Genomic DNA, 27496 nt, shown 5'->3' with positions numbered 1-27496 from the left:
CTTCTATGATGTATTTTGTGAATAATGAACGTTTATAAACTTATACATATATGTCCTCTCGATAGCTTTTGTCTTGATATGACTTTAGCAGTCTCCCGGTAGAAAAATCCTCCGAGGGGGCTGTGTTCCTAATATCCTGCATATAGGACACTTCCGTACTGCTTGCTCATACCAGAGCTGATTCATGCAGTTTTGGCAGCAACAAGCGTGTCCACACGGCCAATACGCATGGGTTGCCTTTTCCAATAAACACACCTTACAGGAGTCTGTAAAAAAAAATGTAACAAGGAGTACCAAAGTTCTACACTATACATTGACGTTCAAAGATACACGAAAAATCGAAATAACTCAACTTGACTTGACTACTTAGTGAAATAATATCATTCGTAAATTCATGCAATGCTGCAGAGCTTCCATTTTCTAAGATTAAGATTTTATATGCCATTTTGATAGAATCTTGATAACGATTCGAGAAACTGAATAAATGTTTAATAAAAATTAAGAACTGAATTGCAAATAAACGGAGGGCTCTTCCGTTTAAGTACCAAATTAACCCAATGTTTAAACGAATACAAATTAATCTACTGCGTTACTATATGCGTTTCAAAATTCGTTATAATTTATTGGTATCAGAACAATATTTAATATTCATCGCGTCTATTCGTGACTTTAAACCAATTGTTAATATAGGCTTCAAAAAGTATGAAGGTCGTATTTCCCTCCAGCACATGAAACAGTCATAAGCAATACAGAGGGCCACGTTAACTCAGGAGAGAAGCGGCCCTATATATCGATTGCTAACACCTGCATCAAACGCTGGTTTCACCACGGGCCACGTTAACTCTGAAGAGAAGCGGCCCTACGGATCTGATACCTGACGGCGAGGGATATTACGAACGTTCGGAATTTACGGTGCATTCTTTTAAAGAATAAGCATTCGAATGTAAACACTGATGTGTACAGACTCCTTGACAAAAAACAATGAAAACCGTGTTTCCCTTCAGCATTTAAAACAACTCGAAATAAACGCCGGCTTCACCGAGGGCCACTTGACTTCGAAAAGAAGCGGCCCTACGGATCTGATACCTGACGGCAAGGTAAACAACGATCAATGAGACATCATTATTTTTTAGTGAAAGTGAAATTGAATTATTTATCGGACTCGTACGAATTACCTTGTATGGCAACAATTATTCAAATTACATATTTGGATCTAAAGTCACGACAGCATTGCGATGCCAAGATTTCGAGATTATAATTCAGATCTGTTGCTGCTGAGTGATTTTTCAAATATTACATGTATGTATATTCATTTTAAAACATCAACGTCATTGTGAGTACGAGTCACCCATACCAATACGCTTGTAAATAAGTAAATTTATTCTATTTCTTATTCCTATTCAATGTACATAATTGATAAATATGAGCCAAAAAAACATTCTTTTTGGAGAACAGCTTGACGTATTTTCCTCTTCGGGCAATTATTATTTACTACATGCAGAGATAGAACAAATTATTGACGCAAGAGTCTTGGATTATCAATTTATGAACCTTGCTTTCCAAAAATTAGTGGTCGACAAACACTAAAATTTATATGTACAAAAATACGATAAAATTCATGATCTGATTCGACTTGTTGAAAATATTTTATACTGAATTTCAGAGTTGAAATTTCAGCCAATTTCCAGCCCGTTTTAAACCAGAAATTCGTAGAAAAATAATGTGGAGTAGTTGGTACATGATTGCAAGAAGAAGTTCATACGCAAAATGGGACGAAAGTTATAAGAATATTAAAAATATTTATGCAGGAAAAGAGTTTCGCGCAGTCCCCTGGTTCTGTGTTGAGTTGAATTATTCTATATGTTGAATCGAACGCCACCTCTAAATTCATCCTTTATACATTGACTCGAACACCACCCATAAACCCATAAGTGTAACTACCGCTTTGTTTCATTGTCGTTTTTGGTTTACGAAGTAGCCGAGCACGTACATTCTATCTATCGTTCTTACTCCTATCCAAATTTCGATTCGGGACTGCGGTTAAATTTTTCTTTATGTAGTGCGTAATTTATATAATTTTTCTTTATATACGGCATAATTTTCTTTTCTACACTTTTTTCGACCTTTTTTGTCCCTCTTTCTAACCAATAGATTGTGACGATAAGGAAATAGATTAATAAGAAGTAAAAAATTGAGTAATAGAACAATGGTGCCTGTTACCATTATCTTCCCTCTCTCGTCGGCTGTTTTCGGTTGCTGTCAACTCCTCCCGAAGACGTGTGATTTCGTTCGCTACTGCAACTCGCTTCCGCGCCGCAGCTTTTATTCTCATCTCTGTAATTTTCAATAATAGTTGTCATACTTTTTCAACGATTTATATCCCTCAGTGCAATATACAACCTTTTCGTCGCTTATTCTTTCTTCGATTCCTCGGATGTGGTTCCGTTGAAGAAGTTGAAGCAGAGCTGGTCAACGTCTCCTCTCTTCTTCGCTGCCGGATCAGACCTAGAATTATTAAACTCAAGGTTAAGAATATTCTTATGTCATGCTATTTTGTATTCAGTACGACATATTAGATATATAAAAATATTTGAATATTGAAAAAGTCCAAACTATTATTTGTTGTTAAATAAAAGCGTTCACTATAAGATGTCAATTTTCAGGATTCTGAAAAATTATAGCTTCCCGTGAGTTTATGGACCTTTCATGATGCAACTATTTATGACGATTTCCACAAGGTTTCCTTTTTTGTTTGTTTTCTACAATCTTATGGCACAACTGTTCAGGTAAAATCGAAATTTTCCAAATAATAAATTAATAATAACTACCGACATCGTTGGGTTGTGAGGATGGCTGTCGGTCTTCCTCGAAATCATTGATGCTCTCCCTTTCCGGATTTCCTGCTGCAGTAACATTACTAGCATGATTAGACGAAGATTGCTGAACCTCTTCATCGTCAATCACAATTACCCGGTCGTTTTCTGTCGATGAAAAATCCATACGGTTCAATATCTTTCTATTGATATTTGTAATTAGTTAAATGGAATTATCACCGGAAGTTTTCAAAGTTACGTATTTCAAATAAAAAACATTAATATTTTTCAAATGGAACTTTTTAAGTTTAATTTTAACAACCGAGGACCACAACGTTTTCTTCCTTGCTGGTTTCCTACAATCTTTTGGCACAATTATTCATGCAAAATGATAATTTTTCAAACAATAAATTAAGACCCCTAGGAAAAAAAAGGTTGGGACAAGTACATTGATGATCCCTCGTTTGTTGATAATTCCATCCATGAAAAAAACTTTAAAACAAAATTTTTATAAAAAATGGGCAAAAAAATTATTTTATAAAAAAAATACAGTTTTTTTATGATTGATTTTTATTTGATTTAAATGAAAAGTGATGGGCCGGACAAGTACTTTTAACTCATATTTAAACATAATTTCTATCGATCCAATCGACGTCGAATATTGTGAATAATATCAGTAGCTCCTGAAAGTCTGAAAAAAATCGATTGTCTCTGCCATCATAGAGTAAGAAATGACTAGCTTGCATGTGATTTTTATGGATTTAAAAGCTTCTCAAAACAGTTCCATAATGTTGAAATTTGGAGTTACTCATAAATTACTTGTCCTTCGATTGATATCATAAATTTTAGTGCTGCACGTAACTCAAATGGTAACTTTTTTCCATTTATTAGAAAATACTTGGCCTCGAATTGATATAATAAATTTTAATGCTGTACATAAATTAGATGGAATTTTTTTAGTTGATTTAGCCCTTCGAATCAAATAAGAAGAATGAGGCATCGGTTTCCAAAATGATTTCAAGCGCGATTTTTCGGTTTTTATTTTTTACTTGTTATTTGATCCTTTTAACACTTTAAAAAATTGATACAGTTTAGTTTTTTTTAAAGATAATGCTTTTTCAAGATTTGTGAAATTTTTTTCGAATTGTTCTGTATTTTTTTTATAAAATAATTTTTTTGCCCATTTTTTATAAAAATTTTGTTTTAAAGTTTTTTTCATGGATGGAATTATCAACAAACGAGGGATCATCAATGTACTTGTCCCAACCTTTTTTTTCCTAGGGGAAGTTTATGGTTTGATATCACGTCTTTTTTCTCAAAAGTTCTTTATTTATGTTCAGTTGACTATAGGATATTAGTTTAAATTTCTATGAATTATTTATGATTTTCGTCTTATAACGTTGGTTTTCACGAAAAAAGACCTATTTTTCGTCAAAATTGTACTGGACATATTTCGTCACAGGTCCGTCCTCGGACTTCGGCGATTTTTTCCCTTGTACTCTAATAAGTTTTGTCAATTAGGAACCCAAGAGCACGGCCGCAAGCGGGTTGGAAGCCGGGATATGATTTTCGGCTTATAGCGTAGGTTTCCACGAAAAAAGACCTATTTTTCGTAAAAATTGAACTGAAAATATTTCGTCACAGGTCTCTCCTTGGACTTTGGCGATTTTTTTCCTTGTACTCTAATATGTTTTGTCAATTAGGAACCAAAGAGCACGGTGAAAAGCAGGTTGTAGGTCGTGATATGATTTTCGGCTTATAACGTTGGTTTCCACGAAAAAAGACCTAAATTTCGTCAAATTTGAACTGGAAATATTTCGATAGAGGTTTGTTCTTGGACTTTGGTGATTTTTCTCCTTGTCTTCTAATATGTTTTGTCCAATGGAAACTCAAGAGCATGTAGCAATGCGTGTTGCGGGCTGAGATATGATTTCCGGCTTATAACGTTAGTGAAAAGAAAGGAAAAGAGAAAAGATAGATCAAATTCAAGACACAACGAATACAACAGAATTGGCCATTTTTAAATGTCGTTTTTGCATTCTGAATCTAGACATTTTCGTGTCATCCAAAACATTCCCCCGATGAAATATATTTCCAAAGTTTGCAAGTGGCCGCGGAGATCCAATTATCTACAGTTTGATAGTTGCAGAAAAAAGGCACCCGGAAACATTTATTATGTCAGAATTCAAAGAAGTGAAAAAAACTGAGCGTACTTGATTCAACAGAGCAACGGAATTCAAAGACGTTTAAGGTACCTGCATTGCTTGTGGAGGAAAACAATTTCATTTCAGGATAATGTCACGTCCGGAGGAGCGTGAAGGAAAGGTTCGGGTGTTTGAGCGTCGAGCGGCAAACGCTATGTCCCATAGACTTTTCCATTCAGCATGTATACGCAGAGCGTTATTATATAGATATACTCGTTCGAGTATCGTGGGCGCACGCTGAGAGACCTCGAGAAGTCTTGCTTTTGTCTAGTTGCGATTGAGGAAAGGTATTAAAAGTCGTGGACAAAGAGATCTAAGATTCCTTATACATTCTTTAATGAAAATAGATTTTTAGTAAAATACAGTAGTAGAACATGATAGAGAGATCTAGGATTCTCTATATGTTCGTCATACAACGTAAGGTGTTAGTAAAGTACAATTGTAGAATATGATAGAGAGATCTAGGATTCTCTATATATCATGGATATTGCGTAAGTTACAATAAGTGATACGATTCGGTATGATACGTGGTACGTTACCGGAGAGGTGTCTTCAACTCGTCGATGCGCGGTCGTTATTAGATTTCGCGATCGGTCGTAAATATTTGAAGTCACTAGTCGAGGCGATTGGAGGAATGTTTAAAGTCTCGAATCGGAGCAAAAATACCTTAACACCTTCGTTGCTGGAGTCGACTCGCTCTCTTCTACGGAAGACCTGGAGTTCGTCCAGAGGTTAAGTATAAGACGGCTAACCGAATGACAACCGAACTACTGCGAACAGTATAAACGCGACTCTAGGTACGGAACGGAATGCAAGTTGTACCGCAAATCTTGGCCTTTTTATAGGGCTAGATTTGGGTCAAATAGGTGGGGTTTGTTATCGTTACCTTGGGCACAAGTGTTCAGAGTTCTATTTTTCGGTCCTTATAAGGAAAAAACATCTGTGTAATCAATCGATGAATCCCCGAAATTTAGAGCAGTAGTGCTCGGATGGGAGTTTCGTAAAACCCAGAATACTTGCGTCAGGCACGTGTCCTTGGAAATGATATGTTTATGCGTTATATTCGGTGTTTTGATTAGGTGATATGCGTACTTAGTTCGAGTTTGTGTTAGTTAAGTTGTAACAGAAAAATAAAATAATAAAAATTTAACGTCGGTTGTGACACCTCCCCACTTAGATTAGGCACCGTCCTCGGTGTCTGTAAATTCATGCATATTGAATATATTTAAAAAAAAACATGTGAAAATATGTTTGAATGGTAATGGTAAAGAGTTAAATTTTTGTTGGTCATCATTCAGAAGGCTTGCATCCTATATCGATCAGGAGTTTGGATTGAGCGAGGGGTATTGGTATTTGTGGACCTTGTGACACGTAATTAGTGATTTTATTCCTCTCTCTCTCAGGCTTTAGACGGCTGAATGGTCGATGCAACGAGAGGGTACTAGTGGAATATATATATATATATCCTGGTATAGATATACTTCCATGTTCAGTGGTTTCTGCGTGTCCCTTTTATGGACGGCAGACTCGTTTTCTTTTGACGACGCTGAACGATCTTAGTCGCGTCTTTAATTTTCGGTGATGCAAATGATCTTGCATTTTAAGGATGCCTATGCCATAGTGGAGATTCGAGGTGAGTTTACGACGTGTATTACGGCCAGAGTTGGGATGAATGGTGCGGAGGTAGGTAGAGATGCTTTGCCTGAACTATTATTGAATTTGGAAGTATCTGAGAATTCGATATGCATAAATTTTATACCTAAAATTAAGAATGGAAGATTTTACACTAAAAATATTGTTTAAACATCAGGTAAAAAGGCTTATTAACTAGGACGTTGAGGTAAGTATATATGTAAAATACGAAATACGTGGATTGTGGTTTGTTTCAGACGGTGGTTTGTGTTGACATCTCGTGGAAAAAGACCGGATGGGGCGTGGGTGGAACATCGTAGTTGTCTTCCCTTTTGTATGTTGACTGCAGTGGCTCCCCTTGCTCAGGTTGATCGTCGTCATCTTCGGCGGGTCGTGCGATTTTTCGACGCCGGCTGCAGATTTTTTTAGTATACCATAGAACGTGTGATCGCAGCAAATAGATCAAGAAGCTTGTGGCCAGGATGATTTCTCCATAAATGGCCAAGGTGGTATATTGGGTCTGCCCTTGTCGCTCTCGTTTGTGTGAGGCGATCTCCATAAGTTCTAGCTCTATCTCGCTCAGACTGGCGTCAAAAATTGGGCCGTTGGCCGACGTTTGACTTACGACTGCAGGCGTCGGGTCTATTGTTTCGATGTTCTGAAGAGGCTTGTAAAGTGAAATATTCGGAACGAGAACGTTCAGGTCTAGGCTCGATGCTGGTACATATGTTTCTTTGATGGTTCCCTCGAGTGTTTGGCTTCCCGAGATGGTTACATAATTAGTTTTGGCGATGCAACCCGGTTTTAGCTTTAGGATCCCGGTGTCTTTTATTTCGATGACTATTGCCACCTCATGATCACATAGGATTTGGATCCTCTCGGGTCGTGGTAGTGAAAATAACCATCCGGACATTGTGTCTAATTGTTTCCAATATGGAGCCTGTTTCTTCACGACTTTGATGTCGCAGTCCTGGTATGAGTAGTGTCCCCCATCTGTCAATAACATGAGTTCGCAATTTTGATGTCGCGAGACTTCGAAAATTGGATAGCTGGGTGAACAGATTTGAAAGTTGCGCAGGTGTTGGCATCTGGGCGGGTCATTTTCAGGTACGAATGCGTACTGATCCAGTTCCTTTGAGATAATAATATGCGAGGCTCTTGGTTGCACGTATGCTGCTCCTTGACTATTGTTTCCGATTTCTTGGGGTATAGGACAGGGATGAAGTTTGTAGAGGAGGAATTTGGTAGGTTCCAACAAAGGGATGTTAATTACGATGATTATTTTTTTATTGTGGTAGGAGGCCGCTAGACGGGAGATTTTAGATAGGGTTCCGGAGTGTATTTCGTCGAGGGGAATTGGAAAAAGGTATCGATGGTGGGTTTCCGTAAAACTTTTGACTATGAGATCCAGTGTGCTAGGGTTGAGAAGTTCCGGGTGAAGAAGTCCAAGCTTAATAAAGTGTATCGCGTTTACGATGGCGCGGAGGCTCTCGACATATGTTTCGGCTACGTTTCCTATGCTGTTTCGCCATTCCATTATTGTTTCTCGGGCGTCTAGTGTGGTTGTAGCGTTGTGGAGTGATTCTGCTAAGTTTTGCCATTTTAGATTGTGAGTTTTTTCCAGTTTGTTCAGTTGGTCGGATAATTCGTGTATTTCGGATTTTACGACGTGAGTTAGATTTTTGGCGAGGACAGCTATTTTCTTTTGGTCCTCGTATAGTTTGTCTATTTCGGTGTTAAAATAGGAGGCGTCGTCCGTGGTGAGGGTCCCGAATAGGCTCTTGCTGATTGTCCCGACGAATCCAAATGGGATGCTTCGTCTGCTGGCGATTGGTTCGATTCCCTTTTGTTTTCGGATGTAGGCGAAGTATTTGTTGATGATGGTGCTCTTCAGTGTGATATCGTCTTTGTTGATAAGCGTTTTGCAACGATTTTCTAGGTGGTACCGGCATAGGTGTTCCATTACTTGTACCTCGGCGAACGTTGGTTGGTGGTCCTCGAATGGTTTCAGATCTATAAATGTGGTGAGTCGCCATTCGGTGCGTGTAAAGTGGACCTCGTGCATTGGTTCGTAATAGATTCCTGCGCGATTAGTGATTTGTTGGATATTATGTGCCTTAAAGGTCCATGCATCTTTCAGTCCGAAGGTGATTAATAAAAGGGTGGTTCCGAGGAAAATCATTTTGTCTAAAAAAGAATATATTTTATGTGAAATTCGAGCAGAACTGGTTTTGGTGTTTATACGAGAATTATGGTTAGTGGGTTATTACGTGTTCCCGTTTCCTTTTGAGATGTGTGGGTGTGTGATTGTGTCTGTGGATACCACTGTCTTCCTTTTTTTTTTTTTTTTTTTTTTTATTTGTAAGATGGAGTTTTGGACGGGCTTTCCCAGTGGGAAAGTTGAATACATATGTAGAATTTAATTCTGTTCGTTGTTGTTTTATTATCGTTATTTCCTGCGTGCGAGCGTCCCTTTTATTTGTACGATGTGTTTCTTTCGGTTGTTTCTTCGTGGGTGTCTCGCTTTCGTTTTCCACGTTGGTTTTCGGTTTGTTAGTTATATCTTCTTATCATTATTACTTTATCCTTAGTTATATTGTTATTTTATTATTATTTAATTATTATATTATTTTTTTTTTGTTTTAAATATATATATATATATTTTTTTTTTTTTTTTTTTTATTTTACCCTATTTTCTTGTTTTAGTTGTTTGTTCCGATACATTATGAATTTATCATTGAAATTTACGGTTGGATCAAAGGGGTTATTTTGTTTCCGTCTGTGATTTGTTATTCTTCCCGTTTTTGTTGTTTAATTTGTTATTTTGTGCTTTCGGGGTTTCTGATTTTTTCAATAGTATGTTAATGCGATCCGTCGGTAATTCGGTTAAAAGAAAGTTTGCTGGGAGCCCTTCGGTTGCGAGTCCGCGTCGGAGAAGTGTGCGTTTTACTCTTATCCCTGTGTGTTTTTCCTTTATGTCGATTCCTAGGCTTACGCATACGTTTACTCCTCGGCAGGTCAGTGTTCTCATCTTCAAGGGGCGTTTAGATAGCATATCCTCGAAAAAATAAGTTTCACTGAGTGCCCAGGATCCCTCATATTTTGGTTCTATATTGTTAAGGTGGACCCGTAGGGCCTTACCTGGTATTGATGCTATGGATGGCGGTATCGGCCTTAATTCACTTACGTGGAATCGTAATATTCCTCCAATGTCTACTAACTCTACCGTGGCGGTCTGCTTTCCTACTGATAGGAGCCAGTGGCTTGTTGAGGTTCCAGCAAGCCCATGTCAAAAATTGGGTACCTTCGAAGGTACTTCTCAATCGTTTTACTGTATTGTACTATCTTCCTCATGTTGTTGGCTTTTACTACGTAAAAGTGTGACGGAGAGTATACGGTGGTGGTGTATACCAGGTACTTCTTCCCAATTCTTTTCCATAGGGATTTGCTCGGTATTGGTGCGCTCATGGCTCTCAGTTTTCGACGTTTTCTTTCAAAGCAGGCTTGGTTGGTCACGATGGTGTGCGTGTAGGTGTGTGTTAGGCGTGTCGTCGGTGGTTTCTTTGCGACTCAGTTCAGCGGTATTGTCCTTGTATGCAAATTCTTGATTATTACGGTCAAATAGTTTCGTCGTTGGAGTATTTTTATTTATTTGGATTTTTGACTTTATTATTTCTGTGGAAACTATTGATGGTTTTTGGTTAAGGCTCGGTTGTAAAATTTGATTATTGAAATAAATGTACTGATCCGCGTTTGGATTAGTTAGTCGCGCGTGGAGTTTTCGTAATTGGTATTTTCTTCCCGCGCGGCGTTTCCTTTGATCCATTGTAGCAAATATCGACCGTAATTATCGCCAGCACTTTTGTGGGACGAAAATCTAGGAGAGGGGGTGCGGAAGTGCAAACGTTTCTGCAACGAATCCCGTATTCCGGAGAGGAGGGTAGTCAAGAGTGCAAACGTTTCTGCAACGAATCTTGACGAAAGGTAGATTCGCGGGAGTGCAAACGTTTCTGCAGCAAATCCCGTGTTTCGGACAGGAAGGTGGTCAAGAGTGCAAACGTCTCTGCAACGAATCTTGACGGTGAGATGGGACCACGAGTGTGCAAAAGTTTCTGCAGCGTAACTCATGGGTTTGAGGTATAAGGGTTGGGGCTGCTGATGTTTTACTTCTCGATATTTCTTTTACAATGGTTAAATTAGTTTAGTTGTACGCTATTAGTGATTTCAACTGTTGGGCAAATCATCAATTCGTTTCCTCAAGAAATATGTAAAATAATTGATTCCCTTTTCAAAATTTTCAGAGTTGGTTGTGTAGATACCTGCGGTTGTGAATTTGTATTGTTGATCGAAGATGCGACGAGAAGTTTTACTGTGGACTTGATTATTTAATTAACGACTTGTACTTATTGGGTGATTTTGCTTCGTGAACTTTGTGTATGACTGGTATATGATGTGTCGCTTGGAAAATTTCTGATGATACTGAGTATGATCGAGAATTTTATTGCTTTATATACTTCATTTTATCCCTTCCTTGGAGGATATATGATAAGAAGCTCGGTTATTAACCTGTACCTTAGAAAGAAAATTTCGAAAGGGCTGTTGGTGCAGCAGGTTACATATGTGGTTATTAGGCATACCGTTCAAATCCATGGTATGATGCAAGTTAATGTTTGTTTTATAGAGCGTTGGTAACGTGTCTTCGCTCAAAATTTTCTCCTTTCCTTCCTTCTCTGCATATGTTATTAGGAGGCGCGTGGAACGTCTCCGCACGTGTGATGCGATTGTAAAAAAAAAATTTTTTTTTTTTGTTTTCGACGGTGAGTTAGTTAGCCCAGGTGTTTTCACGTTTTCGAGAGTTCGCGCTCTCGAGTCTGTTAGATATAGCGTTCGACAGACTTCCTCTCTTTTGTTTGTTTCTCAGGTCGTTCGCCTAGTTCGAATTTTTCGGTACTGCATCGCATCTCATTTTCCGAAGGTTTTCGTCTTAGCGCAGGGAAGTATCACTGTCTCCCTCTCTTGTGTTGAATGGTTTGAGTTTGTCTACGTGTTTCAAAAGTCTTTTACCCTCTGATGTCTCCAATATGACGTTGTGGCGGTCTAGTAGCTCGGAAATTTGGTAAGGGCCGACGTAACAACTGTCGAATTTCCCTTTCTTAGGTTCTTTTATTGCATACACTATATCGCCCGGTTTAAGGTTGGCGGGGTGTATTTTTCTGTCATAATATCGTTTTGAGCGGTGTTTCGATCTTATTAGAGATTTCGAAGCTAATTGTCTCATGTCCTCAAGTCGGCTAGTGAGCTCGCATAAATAGTCGCCGTAAGTTTCTGTTTTCTCTGGTGGAGGGTAGGAGCTTGGAATTCGCGCTGCCTTTCCATATACTAATTCGAACGGCGTAAATTTGGTTGATTCGTGGACGGATGTATTGTATGAGAACATAGCGAATGGAACTAATTTATCCCAATCCTCAAATTTATTTATGTAATGTTTAATGAATTCGGCCAGAACTATGTGGCTTCGTTCTAAAGAACCATTCGTTTGAGGATGATAAGCGGAAGTGGTCAAATGTTTTATTTTAAATATTTTTGCGAGGTAATGAAATATTTTTCCAACAAACGATCTACCTTGATCACTCAGGATTATTCTTGGAGTTCCGAACTGAACGATTAGATTTCGCGCGAGGGCGTCGGCTATTGTTTCAGCTTTTATATCAGGTATCGGGACCGCTATACAGTATTTTGTCAGATTGTCCTGAATGGTTAGAATGTGACGGTTTCCGTTGGGAGTTTGTGGTAACGGTCCTACTGTATCAATAGAAATTTTGTCAAAGGATTCGGAAGGTGTGTCAGTAATAATCATTGGTTCACGGGTTTTTATTCGAGTTAATTTCTGTTGCTGGCATTCCGGGCATGTTCTTACGTATTCTGTGACGTCTTCTTTCAAGCTTGGCCAGTAAAATCGTTCGCGTATACGTTTGTATGTCTTTGTAATACCCTTGTGTCCCCCAATTAAACTTTCATGGTATTCTGAAATTATATCCTTACGTATAGCTTCATCAGGTATTGTTACGTTTCCGCGGCAAATAGTTATTGTGCAGTCGCATTCGTTTAAACATTCTTCTAGTAAATCAGCAATAAAGGATTGGCTGAAATTTTCTAGCATATCTCCGGGTTTCGACATTCGTAAAGTTTTAATTTCGTATTTATTTATTGTGTCCTTTACTGTGGCCAATATTTCTTTGAGTTCCTGAACGGAAAACGTTTCAAAATGTTTATTTGTGAGTACCGCGCTCAGTATTTTATGGTTTCCCTTATTCGTGACTAAAACTTGTTTACGTTTCGGTTTCTTAAATTTTATATCTTGCGCGTCGATTTTGTCGGTTTCAATGAGTAGTCGCGAAACAATTGTTGTAAATTCGCAATCGGCTGAAATGAAATGTAGGTAATTGCCCTTGTGGTAAGTTAAATTTTCGTTAGTCGTTGTTATTTGCAAGAGTTGATCGTCATTTTTCATGTTTGGATAAAATAGTTCTGGAGGTATTGTTCGGGAAGCGATCTTTTCAGGGTCCCTAGCGGGTATTTCTTCTATTATCTCGGTATGGCTTCCTTCGGATTCGCTTTCTGAATTACCAAATTCTAATGGCGGGCATGCTATAGGCTGTCGGGGTTCTTCTTCGCTACTTATTATTTCGTCGCTGCGTATAACGGCCGGTGTTGATCTACTTACAGGATGTCTGAAAGTTATCAACGAGTCTCGCGTGTTCCCGATTTCATTATTTCCATTTTCGGATTCGGTAACTTCATCAGTCTGTGTGCCACAATTAATGTTAGCTTCATTGCTTCCTCGGGTCGAGTCCCACCAGTATTCGTCCGGTCTGACTCCGTCGTTTATTTCTACGATAGCTTCCTTTGACGCTGGTGCCGATGCTCTTTCAGTTTCGGTATCCGGTGTTTCTAATGATTGGTCTATATCGAATGCAAATTTTAAAGCGTCGGTGAATCGTTTCAAAGGTGGAGCGCTTACAGATTTCTTTGTTGTCGTAGGAACGGTTCTCTTCTCGGCGAGGCTCGGGAAAGCGCTGTTTCGAGCCCGCGCGGTCGGGGGTCTTTGTTCGGCGCTTGGAGCGGGAGCAGTTTTCATTGCGGCGGACTTCGTCCGTGCCGGTGGTACTCTTACTGGGACTACCGGTGGTGCTTTACTAATGATTTTACGATTCCTAACTCGTTCAGCAATTGTATTACCGGGTACGTTTGATTCTTCTAGCACTGTTGGCAAGGGTTTTCCTCGTCGTTCGGGCAATCGATCTATTTTTATAGATGGTTTAGAAGCGGCAGCTTTGCGAGGGGCTACAGTTGTAGCTGGTTTTCTCGCCGCTGATGAGATAGGCAACACGGTAGCGTCTGGGACGACGGGGTTTCGAGAGAGTGCATCTGCATTTGAATTAAGTCGTCCGGGTTTGTATAGGAAAGTATATTCGTATTCTCGTAGTCGTATTCTCCATCGAATCAATCTTTGGACGGGTAATTTTACTGAATCGATCCATTTTAAAGGTTCATGATCACTAACGAGAGTGAAGGGTCGGCCGTATAAATATGGCCTAAAATATAATATCGCGTACACAACGGCAAGACATTCCTTTTCGGTCGTGCTATAATTTTTTTCTGCTGAATTGAGTAATCTTGACATGTAAGCTACCGGTTTATCTTCTCCAACCTTTCCTTGACTCAATACTGCGCCTATCGCGTAATTCGAAGCGTCGGTAGTTAAAATAAACGGTTCTTCAAAGTTTGGATATTGTAGTATTGGAGATGAGCACAAGGCGTTTTTCAGGTATTCGAATCCCTCTTGTTGTTCGGGTCCCCATTTAAATTCACTGCTTTTCTTTAGTAGGGCACTCAAAGGTTTGGCTCGTTCAGAAAAATTTTCTATGAATCTTCTGTAATATCCAGCTAGACCGAGGAATTGTCGGACGTTTGTTACGGTTTTAGGAACAGGAAATTTTTCAACAGCTTCCGTTTTCTTAGGATCGGGGCGTACGCCTCCGTCGCTAATTATGTGACCGAGATATATCACTTCGGTATTTAAAAATTCGCATTTATCCGGTTGTAATGATAATTTCGCGTTGCTGAGTTTATTAAAAAGTCTCCTAACCTTTACTCCATGTTCTTCTAAAGACGAGGCAAAAACTACAATGTCATCTAGATATACGAATAATTCGCTGTCTTGCAAACCGAGAAGGACTCTATCCATTAAGCGTTGAAACGTAGCAGGGGCATTTTTAAGTCCGAATGGCATTCTAGCGTATTCATAGTGTCCGTTAGGGGTGCTGAAGGCAGTCTTTTGTCTGTCTTTAGGATCCATCTCAATTTGATGAAAGCCGCTAGCTAAATCGAAGGTTGAAAAATATTTGGCTCCTCCGAGTCTATCGAGAATTTCGGTGATGTTTGGCAACGGATACGCGTCGCTTATAGTTTTCGAGTTTAGTTCACGGAAATCAATTACCATTCTCCACCGTTTATTTCCCTTTGAATCGGGTTTCTTGGGCACGATCCATAGCGGAGAGTTGTAGGGGGAAGTTGAGTTTACGATAACTTCGTTTTCGAGTAACTTATTGATTTGCTTATTGATTTCTTCTTTGTGAGCCGGGGGAAATCTATATTGACGTATGGTCACGGGTAATTCGTCTGTGGTGGGAATACTGTGTTTAATTTCTGTGGTGGCAGGTAGTCTGTCGCCAGGTAGATGGAACAGGTGTGGGTATTCTTTTATTAAGTCGAGTACATGCTGTCTCTCTTCGGAGTTCAGGTGGTCTAGTCTGAGGCTCTCGCGTATTCTTTGATCTCTATTTATGGGGTTTTCGTCTGCGCTTCCATCACTCACGGGTTCGAAAAAATCCTCGGAATCGTAGTATTCAAATGGGATTAATTCCTGAGGGGGCACGTCTACTTGGGCATCTTCCTCATAAGAATTGATGGCATAAATATAACACGTCCCGTTATCATTCGTGACGACTGCGTTTCCCATAAAAATATTTTCAGGAGTCTGGATTCTAGGGAGGAATCCCGTTTTTAAATCTGGATTTAGTACTTTGATGGGGACTTTCATGCGTATTCTGGCTCTGAGGATAAAGGTTGATCCTTCGTTATTTTGTTTTATGTTAAATGTTGTGTTTGGAGCTTGTATTACATTTTCGGGAAAATTTTCAAATGGGATAGGCGTTATAGGTTTTGACGTAGTGACTAATGTATTATGGTGAAAGGATAGTTCTGCTTTTTCATTTTGAAGAAACTCAATGCCTATTATTCCATCTGCAGGGATTGCAGCATTTTCGTTGAGGACTTGGAATTTAACGGGTTTGTCGAAAAGTGTTAACTCCGTAGAGCCAAGAGTTTGAATTTTGTCGGGCGTTATGCCTGATAGTGTTAGAAAATCGTGTCCCGCGATTATACACCTTCGCTTTAATGTAGGTAGTTTAATTATGTTTATATCGGCTCCCGTGTCTATAAGAAAACGTCCGAAGCCGTTCTCGAGTTCCGGGGCTCGAAGGGTAATTATTGGGGACCGTCCTTATCCACAGGTCCATCTAACAAATCTCCTGCTGTGAGAAATTTCACGGCAGTGGGACGCTGGTTCTGGCGATCGCTCGTCGATGCGTCCGCTCGACGGGCGTCGTGAGAGTTTAAATTATCCGATGTGTTGCTTGGTCGGGGAGACGTTGGTCTCATCTCTTGGAATGAATTTTCGCGTTTGAATAAGGAGTTTTGATACATCCCGTGTGGAGTTTGATAGTTTGGGGGGTATCCGTTGTACGGTGGGTACATCGGGGGTCCGTAGGGGACCGGCGGATAGTATTGGGGTCCATAAAACCCGTTCGGTGGGTAACTGTAAAAATTCCTTGGAGGTTGATTTCTGATTGGAGGTCTTCGCGCCGGGAAATTTTCGCGCATTGGTCTCGGTTCGCGAGGCGGAGGTGCGTCGCGACGGAAAATTCTACTGAAGTTTGAATTTCTGTTATCGAAGTTATCTTTGTTTTGGAAAGAAACTCTGCGGTACCCATTGTTACCGTTATTATATTGGGGCGCACGATCTTGATCAATTTGAGTGTATCTTAGTGAATTCGAGTTTCGAGCATTTGCTCCTTCCATGTCTCTTTCTATGCGTTGCACTACCTTGAATGCGTCTTCTAGTGTTTGGGGATCTTGTACGCTGATGGCGTATAATAGATCGTCTGAAAGGCCTCTTTTAAATGACTCTAATGCTACTCCGTCGAGCATGGGTAGCATTCGGTTTGCTTCAGCTTCTGTGAATTTATCTTTTAAAGCGGCGATAGCACTTGTTCGTAATCTTTTTATTCGGGTATAATAATCGAGAACTGTTTCGTCTCTTCTTAGTCTGACAGACTGAATTTCAGCACAATAATATGGGTATGATTTCTTAGGTGCAAAATATTCTTTCAAGGCTGTAGACAATTCTTCTACGGATTCTATTCTTTTATCGGCTACTGCGTCGCGAGCAGTTTCTTTAAGTTTGGAACAAACGCCTTTAAAAAATGACGTTTTTAAGCCTTCTGGCACAAATGTGAAACCATTCTCTACGTCTTCTATAAATGATTTGAGGGGCATATTTTTGTCGTTAAAACTTGGCACATGCATGAGTGCTTGTTGTAAGGCCATACACTCGCCCATACTCGTGAGCATGGCGTCGGTGATGGCTTGATGATGAGTAATGTTTGCAAGTTCTGCCATTTTTATTTATTTGAAGAATTTCTTTTAATTTCCCTTTTATTCGTTAATACTTCGTTTTCAATTTTAATTATTTAATTCCTGGTGCAATTCGATATATGTATTTTTCCTTTTTGATTTTCGTTATTTGAAAAGTGTATAATTGTTAGTTTTTCGTTTCATCAGTAGCAACTAGAATTAAGCGTTCAGCGCACTAGACATCCCACCGCTGTCACCAAATTTTTATCTGTCACGTCCGGAGGAGCGTGAAGGAAAGGTTCGGGTGTTTGAGCGTCGAGCGGCAAACGCTATGTCCCATAGACTTTTCCATTCAGCATGTATACGCAGAGCGTTATTATATAGATATACTCGTTCGAGTATCGTGGGCGCACGCTGAGAGACCTCGAGAAGTCTTGCTTTTGTCTAGTTGCGATTGAGGAAAGGTATTAAAAGTCGTGGACAAAGAGATCTAAGATTCCTTATACATTCTTTAATGAAAATAGATTTTTAGTAAAATACAGTAGTAGAACATGATAGAGAGATCTAGGATTCTCTATATGTTCGTCATACAACGTAAGGTGTTAGTAAAGTACAATTGTAGAATATGATAGAGAGATCTAGGATTCTCTATATATCATGGATATTGCGTAAGTTACAATAAGTGATACGATTCGGTATGATACGTGGTACGTTACCGGAGAGGTGTCTTCAACTCGTCGATGCGCGGTCGTTATTAGATTTCGCGATCGGTCGTAAATATTTGAAGTCACTAGTCGAGGCGATTGGAGGAATGTTTAAAGTCTCGAATCGGAGCAAAAATACCTTAACACCTTCGTTGCTGGAGTCGACTCGCTCTCTTCTACGGAAGACCTGGAGTTCGTCCAGAGGTTAAGTATAAGACGGCTAACCGAATGACAACCGAACTACTGCGAACAGTATAAACGCGACTCTAGGTACGGAACGGAATGCAAGTTGTACCGCAAATCTTGGCCTTTTTATAGGGCTAGATTTGGGTCAAATAGGTGGGGTTTGTTATCGTTACCTTGGGCACAAGTGTTCAGAGTTCTATTTTTCGGTCCTTATAAGGAAAAAACATCTGTGTAATCAATCGATGAATCCCCGAAATTTAGGGCAGTAGTGCTCGGATGGGAGTTTCGTAAAACCCAGAATACTTGCGTCAGGCACGTGTCCTTGTAAATGATATGTTTATGCGTTATATTCGGTGTTTTGATTAGGTGATATGCGTACTTAGTTCGAGTTTGTGTTAGTTAAGTTGTAACAGAAAAATAAAATAATAAAAATTTAACGTCGGTTGTGACAATAATTTAGAAATAAATTAGGAAATTCAGAAATTTAAGCATAGAATTTAGAAAAAGGAAAATTAAGATAATTAGTAAAGCTGAAAACTTTTGTGATGAATTTTTGAAATTACATGTTACGGTTGGAGTAAAAAATTTAAATAATTGGCACACATGCTGCGACACAAAAATATCAAAGTTTGAAGGTATTCGCTCCATACCGCAGTAATACAAACTTTAATACTATTTGAAAAGAAATACTTTAAAACTTGCTGAACAAAGTTCCATTACATATTACCATAAAGATAGGGGGTGATACTTAGCACATATACTTATCCACAGAAAATCCATAAATGAGCAACTGAAGACTTTTGTAATGAATTTTTCACTTCATATTTATGTTACGGTGGGAGTCAAAAAATAAAATGAATGGCACAGTATATAAATTTTATAGTTTGCAGATTTTTGCTGTATTTCAATGATCCAAATCTATAGTATTAGAGTGGAAAGTTGTTAGAAGTCATGATGTTACATTAAAATGACATAGCGCACATAACATTCAGAAATTCTGTAGGTTTCCATGATGTTGGCAGGTATTATACTTAATCGTAATCGAAAACTGAGCAACTGTACACTTATCGTAATGAATGTTTTCACCAATAATTCCACATTTGCAGTTTGCAGAATAGGAATACTCAACATACACGTCATTTCATAAGTATTGTTGTCAATATTTGTGTTTGCCTACCGCATTCCGAAGATTCAAATTTTCATATTATCAGCAAAAAAAGCATCCAAAGACTTTTTGGAACAAGTTTCAAAATTTATTACTCGACAGACCAGGTGGAAAAAGAATAACTACACTTATATCAAGACCAGAAACTGTTTTGAGAATCTGTTGTACAAAATGTGCGATTGATGATCATAATTGGAAACCTCTTGAATCACGTTACCACAATCTGCATGAAGAAATAGTAGAAAATCATAGGACACATATTAGGCAACCAATTAATAATATGCATCGATCCGCTGCAAATCGATGGAGTCAAAACAAGGATCGGAAAGAGCAGAGCCATAGTTAAAAAGAAAAAAGACAGCGAAATTGAAAGAGAACAGAAATCAAAATTGTTTCATGTATCTGTGCATTAGTTTCTGAAGACAGTAATTTCAGATCTATTCAGAAATAAGTAGGTGAAGACTTTAGTAATGAATATCTTCGTTAATATATTCCAGTCGGAACCAAAAAGCTAAAAGATTGGCATACCTGCTATTTCACAGAAATATCAAAGTTCATAGGTACTTGCTACGTACCAGTTATACAGACTTTGGTGCTATAGGGAAAAACACTTCAAAATTACATGAACCACATTTTTGAAACTTATTATGACACATTCAAAAAAACAGTGACAGATACGATGCATGTTGAAGCAAGCAAAATGCTGTAATTTTGTATGTCTCCATGGTTATCCGCAGACAAAATATTTGATCACGTCCAAAAATGATCAGGTGTAGACTTACAGGCATGAATTTTTCAACCCACAATGCCAATCGCAAACATGGTCTGGAAATATTCAATATACATGTCGCTCCATTACTTTGTCGAACTTTAGAGGTGTTCATTGCATTTCGAAGATACAAATTTTAATATCATGAAAATTAAGCACCCAATGACTTATTGAAATAAATTTCCAAATTTATCATGTAACAACTCAAGTGAATATATCTATGCATTTACATGGCTCAAAGATTTTTCAAAACTTGGGTGTATGAACAAGCAATTATGAAAGCTTTTTGTTATAAATATTTCAAATTATCTTGTTGAAATTAATATAAAAAAAATAGAAATATGAATATCTCTCGTATTGTCTGGAGAACAAATAGAAATTGGTATGACAATACACTGTAAGCTAAGGAGGTGGAAAAAAGGGACCGGTGAACACAGCCAAACTAAATGAAAGAAATTATGACAATAATACATTGAATTACTTGACCAAAGTTTTTTAAAATTTATTTGAATTCGTTTACACACAACCATCCACCTCTTTCTTTAATGTAATTACACAACATAGAATTTCTGTTTGGAAAGAACGTTTTAGAGGTTATAATGAACGAACGTTTTTTTTTCTCATTGTTATTATTATTATTATTCAACACTAATTAGTCACGTCATTAATAATATCGATTCCTTCCACTTTTCAATAACCACTTTTATTTTTCTACACTCTGCACGCAACAGCACTCCGGCGGTCATAACCTCAAACGTCAACATGACGCGAAATCTCGCAAATTTGCTATCTATGTATATATTACGATATCGAAGTAGAACAGATAATTCTTAATTTTCACGACACATTATTCACGTTTTCACTTCTCAACATTTTACTCACTCTCAGTACACTGTATGAGATCAATTAATCCACTTTTGAGGTTTTATTTATTATAGATATTATTGTCGTGAATTGGGCTCGAAACTTATTGGAACTTCTTTTATGAAAAAAATAAAATTGATTATATCCACTGCTATTTCCAATAATGTTTTATTTATTTAAACGAAATTTGCAAATCTTGCACCGTTGATCCACGGGGCTACGATCGCAATCACTTTATAATAACATAACAGACGATAACAGACGGTATACAAGAAAACATTGAGGACTATCAGAAACTTTCTCATCGGCGATTGGTCGAGACGGATAGATTCTCACCGGTGATTGGTTATGATGGGCATCAAGAAGCCCTTGTATGTATCGGTCTGAACCCATATACGGATACGTCAGCTGCGTAAATGTGTTGGTACTTTTTGCATAATCTTGAGCCCGTGCAAAGTTTTTTCTCAGCAATTACGCCACCGATCATGCTGATTTTGGGCGCAATAGAAAGAGAATTTCTTAATTAGCTAAAAGTTCAATTTTCAAATTGCGACATAACTCCTGAGCTTCGCAATTCAAGAAAATGACATGTCGATTTTACCCCCACCACCGCGAATCGTTTTATTCAGAGATAATATAGTCTCGGCGAGAGCCTCGGGCTAGCAGACGACAGGGCTGTCAATATACTTGTCCCGAGACTCTACCGAGTCTCTTGAAATACCGATATCGTTGGCTCGTGAAGATTGCTGCGCGTCTTCCTCGAAATCATCGACATTCTCTCTTTCTGCATTATCTTCTGCGGACAAATTTCCAGCATCATCCAAGGACGAAGATTGATGTGACTCTTCGATTATCTCAATTGGCAGGTATCCTTCTTTGGATAAAAAATCCATAAGGCTCAATTTGTTTCTACTGACATTTCTACTTGTTACTTGTTAATTTACTTGTTAATGAAACTGAAAACTACAGATGTTACCGAAGGGGTTGGTTTTAACCTTTAGAGGGCAAGAAATTTTCAGTAATGTAATTGACCTATTTCAAATCGAGTAATTCATATATAAATCGAACCTGCAACTCAGGGGAAGTCTCCGACCACCAGGTGGTCCTTAAAGAGATCAGTCACGTCCTTTAAAGGTTAAATATGTAAGTAAATATAATTTTACAGATGAAATTTCAAGTGAAGTTCTCAGTCTTTTCGTTCCAGTTTAATATATGATGAGTAATTGTTGTGAATCGCAAATGATTGTGAGTAATCGTTGCTGTATGAGCTTCCCAGGCGGCAACTACTCATCACGATTAACTAATTTATTATTACCTCTTTGGTTGAATGTCTCAACCACCATCGATTCGTCACTCGAATTGTCGTTTATGGGTTCATCATCTAACAATAAGTATATAAATAAATTTTTTTGAAAACATTTACTTCTAGTTTCATCACTTAGTACTGTGAGTACCATTGCATTATTAAGTGCTACATTTTATCAATATTTTCATAAACCTTTCATTGATAATTACCATTTTCGGGAAATGCTGCTGCATTATCACGAAGCCAATGAGGTGGTTCTCCGGAAAAAAATTCATCGTCGAAATCAGGATCTACATTAAGTCCTGCAAAATTGTGTTTTGAGACAGTTGTTCCTGAAAGCGCGAATGCATTTCCACAAAAAAATTTACCTAATGGTCTGGCTTGTGAAGCTTCCTGCAGCTCATGCTCATCAAGAGCTTCATCATGGACTTGATCATCTCTATGATGAGCGATGAGCGCGTCAACATTGCCTTTCAAGGCAGCTGCTTTCTTCAGGAACTCATCGTCCGTGATCTGCTGCATGCGGAGTTCATGCCATGGTAAATAAAATGTTAGTCAATATCATAATATGACTATATAATGCAATAATACTCAACGATTCGTATTATGAATACGAGTATATTTGCAAATTAGAAACTGGAAACGTCATACAACTGCATGAATTAAGGACTTTATCTCTAATGCTTTTAGCGTGATTGAATTGAAAGTTGATTAAACGCGGTTTTACCTCTGATCAGTTGTCTTTGCTTAAATACGGATGAGTATCGTGCATGGCGACCGATTTGAACATTGTTTTTTAGCCGTTCAACGTCGGTTCGAACGTCTGCTTGCAATTTAAGCAGTTTGCCTGTTGCAAAAATTTTTACCAATATTAACAATAGTTAGTGTTCATTTGAGGTTCGAGTTTTGTCTTGTTGTGTTCGGCTACACAAGTGGTACTTACAAACGAAATCCCATGCGCCAGGGCGACTTTCCATCCTGTGCTGCAACCTACTATGGTAGGATTCAACTATATTGTTAGTGCGACAGGCAAGTGCATACACACTGAAACCTTCCGGTTTAACGATTCCCAGCCAGTATCGCGCGTAGTAATCGTTAAATGATCGCAACCGTCTTTTCACTGCATCCGATAACCTATTCTTCAGGTCTCGAAATTTGGTCCCGATGAGGTGAGCTGGCAAGTATGCTAATGCCAGAACTTTTTTGAAGTACATTTTAGCCTCTTCATTCGTTCGTAGAAAATTCTGAAGCCCGAGGGCTTTAGCTTTCCCATACAGTGCCTGAAATCACATTATTACTTTTGCTTATAAATATCCAATAGTTGAAATGGTACTCGATGAATTTTATTTGGAGAGCTTATCAGTGGATGCTTTTTTTTTTGTAACTCGTTTGTTTTAACGTACTAACATTTTTATGATTATTTTTCAGTTTTCATATTTGGAAACAGCAGAACAGATGACTGAGCATTGGCAATAATTTAGAAAGTCAAGGAAAACTAAATTACGGAATAAACATGATTTCCGGATGTGTTAATCGGAATAACGATTGAAGGCTGTTGATCTATGGAAAATTCGATCTAAATATACTACGGTGCGCTTAAGTGCAACGCTCAAATTCGAGACGCTTGAATTTTCACACTATTAAAAAATTGACTGGAGACTAATTAATTTAAATCCGAATTAAATGGAGGCCTTCTGGAAAAGAAGGATACGTGGTACGAATTACCATTTTCCAATCTGAAATTACTGGGAGTGCGCTTGTGAACGGGTAACAATCTTAACCGTACTCTTCTAATTCTCGACTACTGTATATATTGTTTTATGTACTTATGTATAAATGTATTTGCAATATTATTAAACTTCAAGTGTGACAATAAATAAACTAAAATTCGTTCATTCGTTAGCACATTTAGACTGGTATTTCATTGTATAAAGTTAATTTTACTTTTGAGAAAATCTGTAAACCGATTACATAAATACGGTTGAAGGCATTCAATGAGCAAAATTTCACGATCTATACAATGTTATCCGTCGCTGTCCATGTGGTAATTTTGTATTACGTTTTATATTTTGTACTTTATTTTTTCGCTGAGCAATTATATCATATACTGCATAAATACTTACGCGATCATGGTGCGTGTTGCAACCCATGCTATGCACTCCTGGAAAAATTTCCGTGATCGCATTGCGCAATCCACGCTCGAAATCACTCATCGCAAGCACAATATTGTTCGCAGGCAGGACATGTTCTTTAATATATCGTAGGCATGCAACATATGCTACCTGCGTTTTTTTCGTCATCACGACCCATACGAAAGGAAAACCCTGGAGTCCAAAAAAATAAACATAATCAGAAAATAATGGGGAAAAATATACGTCAATAATATTCTGTTTACAGTTGGGGTTACTTTTCTCAATCTCTTATTCTTCTTTCAAAAGTTTTGTTTAATAATAATCTAACGTGTATCTGTACGTTGTATGTAAACTTGCATGATTTATCAAACAGTAGTGACCGATAAAAAATATTGAATAAGTTCCAGCCTTCAATTCTTGGCGAATCAGTATCCAAAAACGTTGGAATTACAAATTAATGGAAAAATCTAAATTTGGCTAAATAACATTATTAATTATCCAAAAAATTGATATTTGATCAGGAACAATCCTCAAATAATGAATTAATTATTTGATATTTGATGAAAAATAAAGTATCAAATATTCAAGAAATTTGTATTTACTCGACGAAAATTCTCAAATAATCAAATAGTCACTCTTGCTCTCGCTTTCTTACTTTTTCGCTCTCTCTCTCTCTCTTTCTCTTAGATACACTCTTTTAGAATCGTCTATTATAGCAACCCGCCCCCTATTCGCCAAGCTTACCGTGGGTATGCCTCTCTCGGATTTTACCATTTTACCAAGTCAAAATACTTTCACATGAAGTACCAATTTCTGGAGTATTTAATACTATTATTTTCATAAAGTATCTTATCATCGTTGAGTTTTTGAGAATTTTTACCGACCAAATACAAATTCCTCGAATATTTTATGAAACAATATGTTTCGTTAAATATCAAATAATTGATCATTTGAGAATTGTCCCCGACCAAAGGTTTTCTGCCTTTAAAGATATTTCTCTAATATTTGAAAATAATTCTTGAATATTTAATACATTATTTTTCATCAACTATCGAATAATTATTATTGAAGCATTTTTTCCGACCAAATAGGAAGTTTTTGACTATTTGATATTTTATTTTTCGTCCAATATCATATAATTGATAATTTGAGAATTTTCCCCGATCAAATATAAATTTCTTGAATATTAGATACTTTATTTGTCATTAAGTATCAAATGATTGAATATTTGAGGCTTTCCCACGACGAGTACCTATTTTTTGGATATTGGATATTTATTTTATGTCGAGTATGAATCGCGGACGTTGTATGGCAGCGGTCAAATCTAAATTTTTATTTTCAGTTTTTCTTATATACAAAATGGTTTGTGAGCTTAAGTTCATTAAAAAAAAAAAAATTGTTACAAATTAACTAAAGAACATACTCTAAATTCAGGATCGTCTGAGGTAATATGTATTTGTTATATAATAACCAAAATTTCGAAAAAAAATGGAACTTTTAAAACGCAGAACGTTGAATAAATTACTCGACTTCTACGTGGTGAAACCTTTTAAAATTGCGTGAGCTATTATATCACTAATCTTTTTGTGTGGTGCAAATTTGAAGCAACTTTATCGATAGAAAATTTTGCTTACAACGTCCTTAATCGAATATTGGAGAATTTTACTCGACCAAATATCAATTATCTGAATAATTGATAATATTCATCAATATCCGGAGAGAAAATACCAGTAGTCCTGACCTCCGGTCAACAAACATAATGTGCAATTCTTTTTCTAAACTGCTAAATTATTTATTTTTTTAAGAAAAAACGTTTCGTTACCTTATGTAACTAAAAAAAACTTTCAGAAAATTTAAAACGGCATATAAAACCTTGTCAGCATGGTTAATACCGTTTCATCTGTCGTATAGTACAGAAATTTAACACCAGTAGGTTTTATAAATACATTAAATTGTAAACAATTTCTTACATGGTTGAGTTTGATTCCCATGACGGTTAGTAGCTGGTACACTCCTGCGACTTGGGGTCTTGAGCAAAAAGTCCCATCGATCAGCAATCTAGTAACATCGCTCATTTCCTGACGAACGAAGTTTTCGTCGAAAAAAAGAGCATGTTGCGCACCACTTTCGTCGGTGATCAGTCGCACTGATAATCGCCCATTTGTGTACTCCAGATATCTTGCAGACGCTGGATCGGAAAGTCGGCCCACGAATTCTTCGATGGTTCTAGGGCATGGTGGATAATGCCGCCTCCTGCATTTTTGCATGAAAGATCGAACACTTCGGAACGATAAATAACGAGCGGCTTCCGGATGACTATATATGTTAGGTGCCAAAAAAAGAAACATCAGGATTTCCATCGATACATTGAGAAGTAATTCGAATTCGTGTAAAAAGCACAGTATAAAATATTATCAGATAAAATTATAAATACCATGCATAGATAACAAGATTATTTGTTATTTTGCATAGATTAGTTAGCAAAATAAACATGCTAACAGATGTCTACATAAAGCAATGCTTCAAAAACCATGCAATCACGTAAAAAAACTTACACAGTTGCTAACATATCGTACAAGTTTTTTAGCTTGTACCAATTTCATCGCAGTGCTTCTGACAACTCTTCTTTAAAGCGACTAATTATTTCGAATTTATCGTCTGGCACGCAATATTCGGAATGGTGATGGACTTCTTTTATAACTCCATTGACCAACTTCGCTGTGCCCTGACAGATTACTTTCTGCTTACACCGAAGATAACTGTGAAAGAGAATTGAATTGAGCTGAAGGTACTTTCCACTATCGTACGAGAAATTTTGATATGAAATGCACTGTGCGAAAATATAAACGAATCGAATTTCCCTGTAGCTGTTCGAATTTTGAAATTTCATTCAGTCATTAATAGGTTGCGTAAACGTCTTTATATTTTAAGGCAACTATTCGATGTACACTGCCGGTTGAAGGTATGATGGAAACTCTGATCGTAACTTCGAGCGACACTAAAAGTTCGATTGCTCTGCTAAA

General features: G+C 37.7%; 2 protein-coding genes across 2 annotated transcripts in view; both read right to left on the bottom strand.

Annotated features, from left to right (window-relative positions):
* LOC122411878 (titin homolog) overlaps positions 1-27496 on the bottom strand; it is a 1333995-nt gene that overhangs the window by 317479 nt on the left and 989020 nt on the right. The gene's annotated exons all lie outside the window — the stretch shown is intronic.
* LOC122411871 (uncharacterized) lies at positions 26-27496 on the bottom strand. Its single transcript, XM_043420944.1, has 13 exons — positions 27029-27496; positions 26444-26789; positions 24465-24665; positions 23285-23621; positions 23069-23188; positions 22710-22880; positions 22551-22643; positions 22351-22416; positions 21757-21909; positions 2829-2981; positions 2401-2505; positions 2221-2334; positions 26-266 (listed from the first exon to the last, which is right to left on the bottom strand). The coding sequence occupies exons 1-13, from the start codon at positions 27040-27042 to the stop codon at positions 85-87; spliced, it is 2055 nt and encodes a 684-aa protein (XP_043276879.1). The 5' UTR covers positions 27043-27496; the 3' UTR covers positions 26-84.

The sequence above is a fragment of the Venturia canescens genome, chromosome 6 (genome assembly GCF_019457755.1).
Source record: "Venturia canescens isolate UGA chromosome 6, ASM1945775v1, whole genome shotgun sequence".
Lineage (NCBI taxonomy): Eukaryota > Metazoa > Arthropoda > Insecta > Hymenoptera > Ichneumonidae > Venturia > Venturia canescens.
Note: the sequence above shows the minus strand (reverse complement) of the source record. Positions and strands in the feature narration are given on the sequence as shown.

Coding starts and splice junctions, on each gene's coding strand:
- LOC122411871 (XM_043420944.1), bottom strand. Junction 22,881..23,068: donor GCAAAGACAACTGATCAGAG/GTAAAACCGCGT, acceptor CATTTTATTTAC/CATGGCATGAACTCCGCATG. Junction 2,335..2,400: donor AAAGAATAAGCGACGAAAAG/GTTGTATATTGC, acceptor TGAAAATTACAG/AGATGAGAATAAAAGCTGCG.